We start from the raw sequence: 13,861 nt of genomic DNA, 5'->3' as shown, positions 1-13,861 counted from the left end.
TAAACAAAATGATAAATAAAATGCGAGTCTTACTGCAGTTGGCGGGCTCATCAGATCCGTCCACACAGTCATTATCGCGGTCGCACACCCAGACACGAGGTATGCAGCGTTTGGTGATGGCACACTGGAACTGGGTGGGTGCGCACGTGACTTCGGCTGTTGGAGGGAATAAGATTTATAGTGACTTTTAATTTGTGTGCTTAATTTCTGTGCTTATATATATATAAAGAAAAAAGAAAAAAGCTTCTACTCACGACAGTCCTTCTCATCCTCTCCTTCTCCGCAGTTGTCCTGGCCATTACAGCGGAAGATGCCTGGGATGCAGCGGTTTGGGTGGGAACATTTGAACTGGCTGGGCAGGCAAACGTGAATATCTGCGGTGCAATTACACAGGCAGGCAAACAGAAAAACAAGCAACAGATATAAGTAACTAAGTGGTGATGGTAGACAAGGTAGGATACAGGAAATTAAATGTGTTTTTTTTATTTGAGGATGAGACATACCACAGTTTGCCTCGTCTGAGTTGTCCTGGCAGTCGTTGTCTCCATCACAGATGTAGGCAGGGTTGGTGCAGATGCCAGTGCCACACTGAAACTGCCCCGGTCTGCATTTGAAGTCAGCTGTCATGAAAAAAAAGTTACAGTTTCTCAGCATCAAACTAAAAAGTTACACCACAATACTGTTTAACACTTCAGCTCCTCCCTGCAGGATTTTCCCTTTTATGCTCATGAGTTCAGATCAAAACGAATCCCACACACACACACACACACACACACACACACGTTACAGGAAGGTGACACACTATCGTCTCCTAATTATCTTTCTCAAACACTTACGGCAGTCTCCTGGCTCATCCGACTTGTCACCGCAATCGTCCTCTGTGTCACATTTCCACCAGAAAGGAATGCACTTGTCGTTCTTGCACACAAACTACAGCAGGAAGAGGGAAATTATAGGTGATGATAGGGCACAACACCAGAGCTTCTCAGCTAGCTACTGTAGCATTGGGCAGCCAGCCAGCTGTCTATAGACAATCACCAGGCATAAGGAGTTCACCAAACAAGACACAGCGAGACACTGAGATACGAAAATCCACTTATCAACTGTAGTCATTCAGCGATATTCGCATTGATGATGATGTTTACACAGCCTCCTTACCTGGCTGGCTGTACAGTTGGACATGCAAGTGCGCTGATCATTGGCCAGGTAGAAGTTGGTGGGACAGGCACACTTGTAGCCTCCTCCAGGAGAGAGGAGGCAGAGGTTACTGCAGCCACCGTTGTTTGTCTGGCACGGGTGGTTGAGCACTGGGAGGATGGAAAGAGGGGAAATGTTTTAACCTCTGATTGCACCGATATGTTTTTCAGTACAAGACTGAAAAGACAGATATCTGGGTTAAAGTAGGGAAAACTATAATTATGTGTTTAGAGAATGTGCCTTTCTTTGCATCTTTGTATTTATCAATACATACAATGAATCGCTATACGATAACACTGTTTAATGCTTTTTCAAATGTATTTCTTGGAGTAGATGTTTAGTTACATTATATTGCAACAAAGGCATTGGAATAAATATGATAAAAAAAAACAGTTCATGTATATTTATTCCAATGGGATATCATATGTATAACAATTATACACAGCGGGTGCACAGTAACATGTAATCATGTGTACAAGGTGAGATGTAGTACATTCTATTTTCTGTCAAATTCCCAAACTCTTACACATCCATTGTTAAATGCTTCCTACCACAGTGTGTCTCTTACCCTCAGGCTGGCGGTAGGGATGGTAAATATGGATGTCCATGGGCCGATGCAGGGTGCTGATCAGGGTGGTTTTGTTGGTACCCAGAGACTTATGAGCTCTGTTGATGGACTTTGTCTCCCAGTCGGTCCAGTAAATGTGCTCCTCAAACAGAGTCATGGCAAAGATGTGGGGGATGTCTTGGCTGAGAACTGAACAAACAGACAAACATTAAATCACATTGTTCATTAGTTGTTAGGTACAATAAATCTGTCATACGGTTTCCAACTGTTGTCCTAAGTAATTACTTTCTATAACTTATCAGTGCAGTTCTGTGACCAAAAAACAATCGTTTCCTGATTTGTAAATATTCTTTAGCTTAAAAATGCTCTTCAATAGTAAACATTATGCCTTCCCAAACAGAGGAACTTGAGGTGTGCATGAAAAGTGGAGAAGTGTGCATACAACTACATTAAACTACTGTCTAATCAAATTAATATGAGAAACCGGTAAATACTGACTTTTCCCATTCATAATGCATGTCTCAATTTTCCATGATATTCTAGAAATTTTATATTCTTGCTGCTGTATCCCGAAAAGACAAACTGTTGGGACAATCCTGACCTGTTAATGTAAAAGAGAGGCAGGGTGGGGTGCACAGCTACAGCGGCTCCACTCTGTGTTATGTAATGGTTTCTACGCCTCATTAGGCTTTACACTCTATCTTTTCTGCTCCCACTTTCTTGTCATTTTATCTGTTTGTTCTCAGTATTTGAGGCTGGTACGTTATGGAAACACACCATTAGTTTCTGTTGTAAAACACAGCAATCCCAGTACATCACAAACGCATGAATCGGCACATACAACAAGACACACATGGCACAAGTTCAAAACAATGTCATTAGATGACGGTGGTTTCAGTATCGATTATAATAAGTAAGATGCTTTAAACAACTAAAATGTTGATATCATATCATGTGATGGGAGAAGTTTTACAACATCAGGATGAACTATGATATTAGTTGGATTAGCTTGAAGCTCCCTTTGGTCAATCTTTATCTGAATTCAAACAAGCCAAGTCTTGTTCTGCAAACACACACAAGGCCACACTAGTGTGTGTGTGTGTGTGTGTGTGTGTGTGTGTGTGTGTGTGTGTGTGTGTGTGTGTGTGTGTGTGTGTGTATGTATATATATATATATATATATATATATATATATATATATATATAAATAAATAAAAGGATAGGTGAATAACTCCTAACACCACAAGTTAATACAAGACAGATATCTTTTATGAATTGTAATTTTGTATAAATAATAGTTTTCCCTCAAACAAGCTTCCAACAGCGCAGCTTAGCTGTTGGAACATTGTGTTGGATGAAACACTCAGCATGCTCAAAACTTTTAGGACACTCACAGTACAACACTCTGTACTACGTATGTACATTCTTCATTCAAGGGACGATGGAATGCTATAGCAATCTATATGTGTTGAGCAGAGCTTAGCGAATGAAATAATAAAGACACTCAGCTGCGCTCCACAATTCTTCTGCACGCCTGGTTGGCTGACAATATCAACTATTGTAGCGAGTGTGCTAAACAACTGAGCGCTATTCAGACGTCATACATGCAAGTGGCCTCACTGGTCAGAACAAAAAGGACTTCTGTCCCCTGGACCTGTGCTGCAGGACTCCAGCCCAGAGGGCAACCATCTGACCTGCCTGCTTATGCTTGGTGGCTCGCAAACTATTTGACAAGAGGAAACTCATTCAGACAGCTGACCATCCCATTAGCACAGGAATTTCCCCAGTGTGGGATTAATAAAGTCTATCTTATCTTATCTTATCCTGTCACCCAACAAAATATAGCCACAGCAAAACCTAATCGGCTGAATATTCACTTTCTGCACTTCCTTGTTTCATACCAGTGTGGTTTCATAAATGCTCCTATTCCTGTTAAGTGGACAATATAAAAAACACTTAAAGCAGTTCTTTACCAGCTTTATTTAAAAGATCAATAAATGCATTGAAAAATTGTGCCTTGTGAGTATTTTCTGTCTGTTTTAATTTGAAGATGCAACAATGTGGCACTCAACAGCTTCTTGCCTACATAACTTCTCATTTAAATGTTACTTTCTACTTACTAAAAACACTTAATCACACATACAAATTTTATATTTCTACAAGCCAATATTTAGACCAATGCATGCAACTGGAGTCCCACACAGTCGAAAATCAGTTGGGAAAGTGTGACCCAGTCAAGTTGGTCTAAGCAGTAAGAAAAAGATCTCCATGTCAGAGTGTGAACTGGTCGGTTACCTGTGTGTCTGTTGGTGCCATCCAGGCTGGCAAACTCAATATAGTCCTCTCTGGCATCGGCCCAGTATATACGGTCATTGATGAAGTCCAGGGTTAGTCCATTGGGCCACGTGATCTTATCCTCCACGATGACACTTCTGTTGGTGCCATCCATCCCAATTCTCCCAATGTGAGGGTTGTCACCCCAGTCAGACCAATACAGGTACCTAACCAGCAGGTGATAAAGATAGTTACAGTATAGTTAGTCTAAATGAAATTTCCCATAACCAGATAATAGTGTTTAGATAGCCTGTGAAACCTAACATAAGCTGTGCTTCTCACCCATAGCGAACATCCACAGCTACAGCACGAGGTTCCCTCAGGCCATTGTTGACCAACACAGTCCGGTAGGCCCCATTGAGTTTTGACACCTCTATGGTGTCCCGGCCTTTGTCACACCAGTACAAGTTCCCGCCAACCCAATCCACTGCCAAGCCATCTGGGTTACTCAAGGAGGTCCGGTGCAAAACCTGCCACGTCAGTCAGTCACAGGGTTAGACAATGATAAAGTTTCCTGTCAGAGACTTCCATAAAAAGGAAGAAATACTATGCTTAATGTGTTGGCTGGTTTGATTTTTTTTACTGACCTCTATGTTGCTGCCGTTCATATGCATGCGTCGGATCATGCTTCCCTGAGTGGTCACATCTGTCCAGTAGATCATCTGCTCTGCATAGTGAAAGTCCAGTGCCACTGCATTATTCAGACCCTAAAACAGAGGTAGAACAGTATTAACAGCTGAATAAAGCTCTAACAATAAGAACTTCACCTTGTTGTTTTTCAGTAGGTCAATCTGAGAACCGGGGGTTTCACCTGTTTAATAAGAGTGTAGTTGGATCCATCCAGATTGAGTTTTCTCAGGTAGTACCGGTTAGCAAAGATCAAGTAGGGCTCCTCTTCTACACACAAATACGAGACAAAAAACATTTGCGTCAGTATTGAATTGGGTATGAGCAACCAGCAAAATGCAAAACACACACAAGCGTGGCGCCTTACCTGATGTAGACTTGCAGATGGTGGGGTCATTGGGGCTGAGTTCAAAGCCATCCACGCAGAGACAGTGGAAGCTGCCGTGTGTGTTAATGCAGCGCTGAGAACAGGGGTAGGTGGTTGTGCACTCGTCTATATCCACACATGTCTTCCCGTCCCGCTTAAGCTGGAAACCAGGATGACACCTGCACTGAAGGGGCCAAGAGCACAGTAGATATGTCAAAATCTCTCTGCCTGCGGGTTCTGGCGCTTCTCACATTTAGTCTGGACCAATTACAAGGGCCTGCCACAATACCTCTGTCAGTCAACCTGATACATGCTTTACCTTTCATCGAAAGCCAAATTGTTGCTCTATTCCTATGTAGAATGTTACTAATCTCTCAACACTGTCATGAAATCCAGTTGCTGCAGTCAGATAAGCTGTATAAATAGCTACAAATTTCATTCGCAAAATACTCTTACAGAGAGCACGGGTAAAAATAAACTGATTGTCAAATAAGTGGCATGAACATCATCTTACCACAAGGCATTGCAAAAAACATTTATTCGTTAGGAGTCAAAATCAGCTTAAACTGTCACTTGTCATAAGAACGTCTGTGTTTTAATAGAAATCCAACTCACACTCTCACCAAATTCTATTCCGTCGCTGCAAATATGTGGGGATTTTGCAGGATACTAAGTCAGTATGTGCACAAAGGAAATCATACACACGGGCAAATCCGTGATGGTGAAGTTATATTGACACCCCCACCACCATAAAAGTGAATCCTTTCGGTGTACAAATCATTCCTTATCATTTTCAAATAAAGCTCTGAGCACAGCCTCCATACCACAGACATGAGAGTTCGCACAGAGTTCAAGCTGTTCTAAGTCTGGCCTCTTACTTTCGACCAAAGAGAGCCAAAACATGTTTTTGTCTTACATAACCGCATGCCTGTAGTGAGTGGTTCCCAACCTTTTCACTTCAGGTCCCTAACTCACCATTAATAGCATATAACCCATTTGTCTGTGAGGTAACTGTATACCTACAGTATAAGACACATTATTTCTTGGCCAATTAAAGTCAGTGAGTTCACAAAGTAATTCAATTTCCTTTAGTTGGGGAAAAAATTGGGGAGGGGGGAGAAGCATTAAAACTAAACCAATTAGAAGGCTTACCTTGAAGCCAATCTTGAGGTCATCACAGAGCTGCGAGCAGCCACTCAGCTTACTGTTGAGACACTCGTTGATGAAGCAGTTGAGTTCATCAGAGCCATCTCCGCAGTCATCATTGCGATCACACAGCAGAGTCTCATTCAAACACTTCCCATTATGGCACATGAAGGCTGACTCATTACACCTCCTCTCTGAAATCATGGACAAACGGCATGTTACATTACTGTCACTTTGAAACAAGATGCTGCCTTTTTTTCCTATCTATATCTACTCTGATTCTTACTTTATTATATTGGTAGAGAAATATACAGTAAGTTATTAAGAGAAGAATGGGGATTATAATCCCGACCTGAGTCCATGCACCGAGGGTTCTTGGGAGCTTCATCAGAAGCATCCTGACAGTCAAACTCTCCGTCACACTCCCATTTCTTCTGGTTGAGGCAGCGGCCGTTGGCACAGCGGAACTCATCTGGACCACATGTTGGGTATTCTACACCAGAACAAGAGTATGTTTATCATTAGCCTTAACTTTCGGCTCAGTCCTTCTGCATTTCTCTTCCAGGATGACACTCACCACATTCTGGGGATTCATCGGAGCCATCGGAGCAGTCAATGTCATGATCGCACACAAAGTGCTTGGGGATACACTGTCTGTTCTGGCACATGAACTCATTCTCATCACAAGTGCTGTTGGTGTACACTGGAAGTGGAAAAAACACACTATGGTTAATGGATATGGAACTGTGTTGGAAGAGTTTCTGTTTGTTTTTTTTCTTCAATTTTTCCATGTTTTTTTGGAACTGTCCCACTCACTGCAGCCAGCCTTGACACTCTCATCAGCTCCATCAGGACAGTCTTTGTCTCCATCGCACTTCCAGTTTTGAGGCACACACATGTGGGAGCCGGGACACTGGAAAGCCTTGGGACTGCAGGTCTTGGATTCTGTGATGACATTATGGGAAAGTGTACATGATGATAACATCAGGAAATATTATGCATACAGTCAAATGCCTCCACTGCATGTGGGAGAAAGCACTTTTACATTGGTGAGGTAGGTAATATGTCACTTACTGCATTTCTGGTCCTCATCGGATCCATCACCACAGTCATCAGAGCCATCACACACCCAGTGGCTGGAAATGCAGCGGTGGTTCGCACATTCAAACTGGGAGGATGTACAAAATTTGTCTGCAAAAGGAAGTCAGAAGAGAGCTCAGTATTTTAGAAAAAAATATTTCTCTTACCCTAACCGCAAGTTTTTCCATGTGCAGTGGGAAGCCTAAAGAAAAATAGTCTGTTTTTTTCTGGTATGATTTGTGTTTTCAGGAAAAATAATAAATAATGGTACTCGAGGACAACTTTGTAGACTGACCACAGTGCGTCTCATCAGCTCCGTTCTCACAGTCATTCTCCTTATCACAGGTCCAGCTCATAGGAATGCAGCGACCACTGGGACAAGCAAAGAAGTTGACTGGACATTTAAGCTTCCTTTTATCTGCAAGACAACAACAGAAAAACATAATGTAGAATCTCTGACAATTCAAGAAAAGCCAAAAGTATTTTAGAAGGGAACAAATCACACAACCTGGGCAGTTTCTCTCATCTGAAAAGTCTCCACAGTCATTGTTGCCGTCACACACCCATGAGGACAGATAACACAGAGTAGTTTTCTCACAGCTCTGGAAGGACACTCCTTTCACTCCCAGGCGGAAGAAACGGGAGCAATCGGTGGTTTCTGAAAGAAAAGGAAAAAAATGGAAAAATCTTTTAAAAACAAAGTAATTATTAATTAATTAATTTTGCTTGTGTAATCTCATTTCATGTTAAAGCTCAGCTTTCCCCTTTAACAATCTTTAATGGTAGATTACTTACGACAGTTCATTTCATCACTAGCATCCTCACAGTTGACCACCTGGTCACAGCGACTGAAGTTGGAGATGCAACTTCCATCTTTGCACTGATACTCTCCTACTTTGCACAGTGTCACTACAGGATGCACACAAGTTTTTTGGTTTACAAATGGGGAGCAAGAGGAAAAAAGAATCAGTGTTGTGTGGGCAAAATCTGACACCAGGCCAACATGGTTTCTCTTTGTGCATCTATCAAAAGCTTAGCTAATGATTTTTCAATCAGTTGCAGCTATAAAATGGACATAATTTGCTTACTATTGCAGGGCAGTTCATCTGAGTGGTCACCACAGTCATCCGTGCCATCACACCAGAACTGGTGGCCGATACAGCGGCCATTCATGCAGCGCCTGTAGCCTTTCTTACAAATTCGATTGGCTGTGGAGGAACAGCAGTTGATTAGAGTTGGCTAAAGTCCACAGTCTTTTTGTTGCACATTTAAAACACAGTCTAATCTACAAATTCACTATTTTAAAAATGAAACTAATAAGCTCTCCTACATATTCTGTATCAAACATACTAAATGTACCTCCACCCCTGTGCTTAGCTCAATATTGAAATTTATTTCCCTGGGAGGCATTTTCTCTTTGGCTATTCTATAGTGACATATTAGCGCTCACTCTCATATAACCTAATAATATTTGATTGTATTTTTGTACCCATTCTAAATTGTTTTGAATATGACCATCAGCTCATTATCTGCAAATGATGAAATATAAATGATGATCTGTGACAGTTCATTGTTCTATAACTAATAAAAAATATTTAAAAAATCACCACAATAGGACTGCTTCTCATCAGACTTGTCCTTGCAGTGGGCCATGCCATCACAGGTCAGGCTGTAGTTGATACAGTCGCCGTTTCCACACTCAAAGTCATCCACACTTCCACATGACACATTCATTGCTGGGGAGGTAGAAATATTTGAATTAAGCAACATTAAACCTTTTAATCAAGAGGAAAAATTGTCTCCTAAAATGAGTGAAGACTTTCTCTTACAAGAGCAAGTGCTGTCGCCCAGGAGTTGTCTGTCTCCACGGCAACTGCAGTTGACGCGTCCATCGGATGTGGGCAGACACAGGTCTTGGCAACCTCCGTTGTTTGTTCGGCAAGGAGAAAACTCACCTGAGAAAGAGGAAAGAGGGTCAGTTATGGTAGTAATGTTACGTGTTTACCTTGTGGACGCTTCTTCCTCTGCTTGTCAAATGATTGACCAAAAGCCCAGCATGATGTAATATATATAATGATATGCCTTTACTATACTGGAACATTTAGCTTGGTCATATTTATAGTCTGTGGAAGTTGCCTGTATAAGATAACAAGACTCAACAACCATGCTAGTGGAACAGTGAGGCTAAATGCTAACACCAGCATGGCAACATGCTCACAGTGGCAATGCTAACATGCTATTGTTTAGCACGTATAGCCTAATGTTTACCATGTTCACCATCCTACTGTAACTAACATTTGCCATATAGCAATAAAGACAAAGTACAGTTGAGGCTAATAGGAACATCATTAGTTTTGCAGGTATTTGGTCATAAATCAAAGTGTAAATTTGACCTGATGATAGTGCTGGAGGAAAAGTCAGAAGTGCCACAAAAGTGCCAGATTTTATGGCAATCCATTTAATACTTGAAGTATTTCAGTCTATAGCCACTCAGCTAGCATGGATAAAAAAAATTGAATGATGTGATTGACAAAAGCAACCTACACAAATTTCACACTGACTTCAGTGAATAGTACTTACAGCTGTTGCTGTCGTTAGCCACAGCAACAATGCCCATTGGCTGCTGAGGGATGTCAGCACGCAGCCCTTTCATGTCTCCTCCTGTGTATTTGTCAGCCCTGAGGACAGCCCTCCTCACCCAGTCAGTCCAGAAGATGTAGTCTCCATACACAGCCAGGCCGAAGGGATGCACAGGCTCATTCTTCAACAAGACCTAAAGCAGGAAAAAATTAGGCATCATTTCACAGAACACTGAAGTGTACGTCAAAGGAAAAATTAAATGGCTGTCTTACGTAGCGGCTGCTTCCATCGTATTCGCAGCGTTCAATTTTGTCCAGTGTGGCATCAGAGAAGTAGAGTTTCTCAGCACGGTGATCTATGGCCAGGCCGTTGGGAGTTTTAATGTCACTGCCGATGATCGCAAGCACATTGGCACCATTCAGAGAGGCCCTCATGATGCTTGGAGCCTGCTCATTCCAGTTGGTCCAGAACATGAGACTGTAGTGGGAGCAAACACAGGAAAAGCATAATGATGTGCACTGGGAGCTCCCAAAATGTCTAACCGTTATGGTTGACTGAACTAAAAGAAATCTACTGTTCAAAAGAAAGAAAAAAAAAAAAAAAAAAAAGTATTAGAACTGGGCCCTGATCCAGTGCAGAGCACTAAGTTTTGATATTGATGACTCACTCCTGACACTCGTCCAGCACAAAGGCTCTGGGGTGGTCTTCTCCAGACATAGTGACCACAGTGTTACGGTTATAGGCCACAGAGCGGCTCTGGTCCACAGTGTGGCGAGTGATGGTGGAAGTAGTGTAACTGGTCCAGTAGAGTGTATCCCAGCCACGGTGGTATGCCAGGCCCTCAACTGACCCTACATCTGTGGAGCAGAGAAGGAAGAAGTTGGCCCTCTGCAAAACATTTTGGACCCATGACGATAGTTTTTCAGACAATAGTTCTTTTGTTTTCCTCCAGCCAAAACTGTAAGAAGAAAAAAACTCTTGAGAAGAACAAACTCTTTTTTTATTTCACTATAAAAAATATTAACTATCAGGGGTGTTAGCGGGAGCTTTAATGAGGACCTTCAGTGAGAATTCAACAAATCATTAATCACTGTCATAGTTTAACAAGTTGCCCCCATGGTTAACTCTGTGAGACTTTATTAAAGAGGCAGTGGTAAATGCTTAGGTTATTCCCATCTTCCCACATCAGTTCATAGATGGTGAAAACACTGTGAGGAAGAAAGAGAAGTTTAAAAAGAAAAGTGAAAAAGAAAGAGTGAAAGTGGTACCACACAGAGCTGAGTATGTGCCATGCCTGCTGTTCCTGGAGAGAGTTTAAAGAGTCTGTATCATCCTGTTGTTTCATGGCTGGCTGCCTGCACATACAAATACCGCTCCCTGTGGACACTCTCATAGTGACTTCTTGTTCGGAAGAAAACTTCCACTGGAACAGCTTGAGTCACTTCAGAGACATAGGCCAGGGTGAAGAAGTCAGAATGGCAAAGATAAAGCTGCTCATCTCAATAGCCATCGTCCTTTTGTCCTGCGACCCCCCACTCAAAAGTAGTGATATTTTTAACTGTGGGACCTACATGACACACATCATCATGGAAAAGGACACTGAGCTGCAGCCTTACGGGCTCCAAGGTGTGCATCCATCTGTTCTTGGTCATACTAGCAACCACATTTATGACCACTTATCCCCATAATAAAAATCTGAACACTCCACACAACTGTTTGCAACTGGCTGAAAGTCAATCATTGACCTTTCAATAGAGGTTTCAAATGAATGAAGAAGTGCCATAATTAACCTTAATGTAGGACGATGTTAAGGCTGAATAGCCTGTTAACCAATCCAACTGCAATTAAAGGCCAGTTTAAGATTGAATATAGAGTGGCGCAAACAAAGTCTTTTCCATACTAAACTATCACGCTGTACAAAACAGAAATGAGAAAAGGGTGTACTTGGGCAGCTAATTGCTTGAGTTAAGGGAAGATTGCACACTAAACAGGGATAAATAAAGTAGGTTCAAGTCAGTATTATGTAATGAGAAACTGCAACAATTTCCCCTCCCCTTGCCGAGATCAGCTCAGCCCCTGGTTACTGTGCAAACAGTGGTGAAAACCTGTTGGGAAGACCTTTGCCACTCAGAACAGAGTGTCTGACTATCACAGGAGTAGTGTAGTGCACCAAGTGACAACTGAGTAATACTAATCCTTTGTTACTGTTCATTTTAAGATCGTTCATCACTTATTTTATCCATCAACAATTGGAGATCATGTGAATCGTACAGTAACTCTTCTGCTGGTGATGTCTAAATGGTTGCAAGTCTCTGGGGAGCTTCTAAATGGACAAGATGCCTACTGCCGCGGTGACCACTTAGCATCAAGTAGCATTGACTGCTTTTAAAGTGGAATGTCTGTTAGCATTCACTGGAATGAATTTGTCCACTGTTGCCTGGTTTCGAGAAATCAATACAGCCATAGACTAACTGCTGCACTGACATCTCTCTTGTTTTTCTTCTTCCTTGGATTATGAAGGACATTCTGATGCAGGCAAGGAAAAGCCAGTGTGCAAGAACTGCTCTTTAAGGTCATGTTTCTTAATTTTTTTTTCCTGAGTCAAACTGGATAACAGCACAACAGTAAAGAGAAGTTTTTTTCTGAGACTATCGCTTGATATTTTTTCAAATAAGGAGAGTGTCTCATCCAGTCATCTTTAAGTAGCTATAATTTCATCTAGCAGCAGGAAAAACAGGAAAGGTGACATAGTGGGAGAGAAACATTTTAAGAGGGATTCAACCAGACAGAGAGCAGAGGACTTAACCACTTGACTATGTCTGGGCACTTGAAAATTAATTCAGACTGCATAATGATGGACTGTATATTTTTGCCGACACACATACTAAAAATAAACTGGAATATACTCTTTCTATTCTCTTCCTATGAGTGCACAGATTATAAATGTCAATGAAGAAGTCAACTGACCATCTTAACTGATTAGCTAATTGCTATCATTATGAGCACACTAGCTGTCTTAATGGAGGGTGGTCACACCTGTAATTAATACAATTTAAAGTCATGAACAGATCCATCACTGCGCGAACATGCTGCTCTGATGCTTAACATTAACAGGTCATTAGATTAATTACTCAATATACTTTTATTGTGAATGAATGGAGACTTTGAGACAGCAAGTAAACAGCAGTGGCCTTGGCCAAATAAATAGGGCAGATGAGGCTTTGATTAAAACCTTGGTGCCCATCCTGGACGGACTAATTCTGGTGACTGGCCTGGTGGGTCAAACCCTGGTCATCACCATTCTTACTGGCAGGAGGAGGAAAAGAAGTCGACCCCCGCATGGTACAGACACCCTGCTGCTGGCTCTGTGTGCTGCTGACCTGCTTCTGCTGCTCTGTCTGCCCTTCCACACCTCTGCCATCACCTTGGGCTTTTGGCCTTTCGGCAGTTTCTTGTGCAAGGCCATCAGCTTCCTGGGTGTGGCCTGCTCGGCTGCTTCAGTCTTTACCCTGGCAGCTTTGGCAGTGACACGTTACCTCACAGTGGTACACCCTACCTGGGTGTACCATTCAAGAATGCACCAACGTATTAAGCTGACAGTAGCTCTGCTCTGGGTCCCAGCCTCGGCCTTGGCAGCGCCGCAGTTTGCCTTCCGCACAGTTACCGCCTCCAGCTCAGTGTACTGCTTTGCCTTCCTGTCTGACTTCGGCCAGCTGGTCTACAGCATCACCCTCTTCCTGTGCGGCTTCGCTCTACCACTGGGCATCATTGTACTGATGTATGCTAAGATCTACGGTTTTCTTCGACATGCACGGCTGCTGAGGAACGCTCCCCAGCTGGAGCGCTACCAGAGCCAGGTGACTCACACTTCAGCTCTCCTGGTCCTTGTCTTCACTCTCCTCTGGCTGCCCTCTTATGCCCTCATGTTCTCCTTCATTGGAGGAACCATAACAGGCTCACAT

At 42.4% G+C, this 13,861-nt stretch overlaps 1 protein-coding gene across 2 annotated transcripts in view; it reads right to left on the bottom strand.

Moving 5' to 3' along the window:
• lrp1ab (low density lipoprotein receptor-related protein 1Ab) overlaps positions 1 to 13,861 on the bottom strand; it is a 97,769-nt gene that overhangs the window by 13,590 nt on the left and 70,318 nt on the right. For both annotated transcript variants that reach the window (XM_028582098.1, XM_028582099.1), the window contains exons 42-66: positions 10,567 to 10,756; positions 10,172 to 10,376; positions 9,900 to 10,092; positions 9,149 to 9,274; positions 8,927 to 9,055; positions 8,408 to 8,527; positions 8,115 to 8,228; positions 7,828 to 7,977; positions 7,615 to 7,737; positions 7,314 to 7,430; positions 7,056 to 7,184; positions 6,817 to 6,942; positions 6,592 to 6,732; positions 6,246 to 6,433; positions 5,094 to 5,277; positions 4,911 to 4,996; positions 4,687 to 4,806; positions 4,382 to 4,569; positions 4,061 to 4,266; positions 1,766 to 1,954; positions 1,159 to 1,307; positions 837 to 930; positions 504 to 620; positions 255 to 374; positions 34 to 156 (exon numbers count right to left, since the gene is read on the bottom strand). In XM_028582098.1, the coding sequence (XP_028437899.1) occupies positions 34 to 156; positions 255 to 374; positions 504 to 620; positions 837 to 930; positions 1,159 to 1,307; positions 1,766 to 1,954; positions 4,061 to 4,266; positions 4,382 to 4,569; positions 4,687 to 4,806; positions 4,911 to 4,996; positions 5,094 to 5,277; positions 6,246 to 6,433; positions 6,592 to 6,732; positions 6,817 to 6,942; positions 7,056 to 7,184; positions 7,314 to 7,430; positions 7,615 to 7,737; positions 7,828 to 7,977; positions 8,115 to 8,228; positions 8,408 to 8,527; positions 8,927 to 9,055; positions 9,149 to 9,274; positions 9,900 to 10,092; positions 10,172 to 10,376; positions 10,567 to 10,756 (3,627 nt within the window). The remainder of the gene's footprint in view (positions 1 to 33; positions 157 to 254; positions 375 to 503; positions 621 to 836; positions 931 to 1,158; positions 1,308 to 1,765; positions 1,955 to 4,060; positions 4,267 to 4,381; positions 4,570 to 4,686; positions 4,807 to 4,910; positions 4,997 to 5,093; positions 5,278 to 6,245; positions 6,434 to 6,591; positions 6,733 to 6,816; positions 6,943 to 7,055; positions 7,185 to 7,313; positions 7,431 to 7,614; positions 7,738 to 7,827; positions 7,978 to 8,114; positions 8,229 to 8,407; positions 8,528 to 8,926; positions 9,056 to 9,148; positions 9,275 to 9,899; positions 10,093 to 10,171; positions 10,377 to 10,566; positions 10,757 to 13,861) is intronic.

The sequence above is a fragment of the Perca flavescens genome, chromosome 7, assembly GCF_004354835.1.
Source record: "Perca flavescens isolate YP-PL-M2 chromosome 7, PFLA_1.0, whole genome shotgun sequence".
In the NCBI taxonomy this organism is placed as follows: Eukaryota; Metazoa; Chordata; class Actinopteri; order Perciformes; family Percidae; genus Perca; species Perca flavescens.
This window is presented reverse-complemented; position numbering and strand designations above follow the sequence as displayed.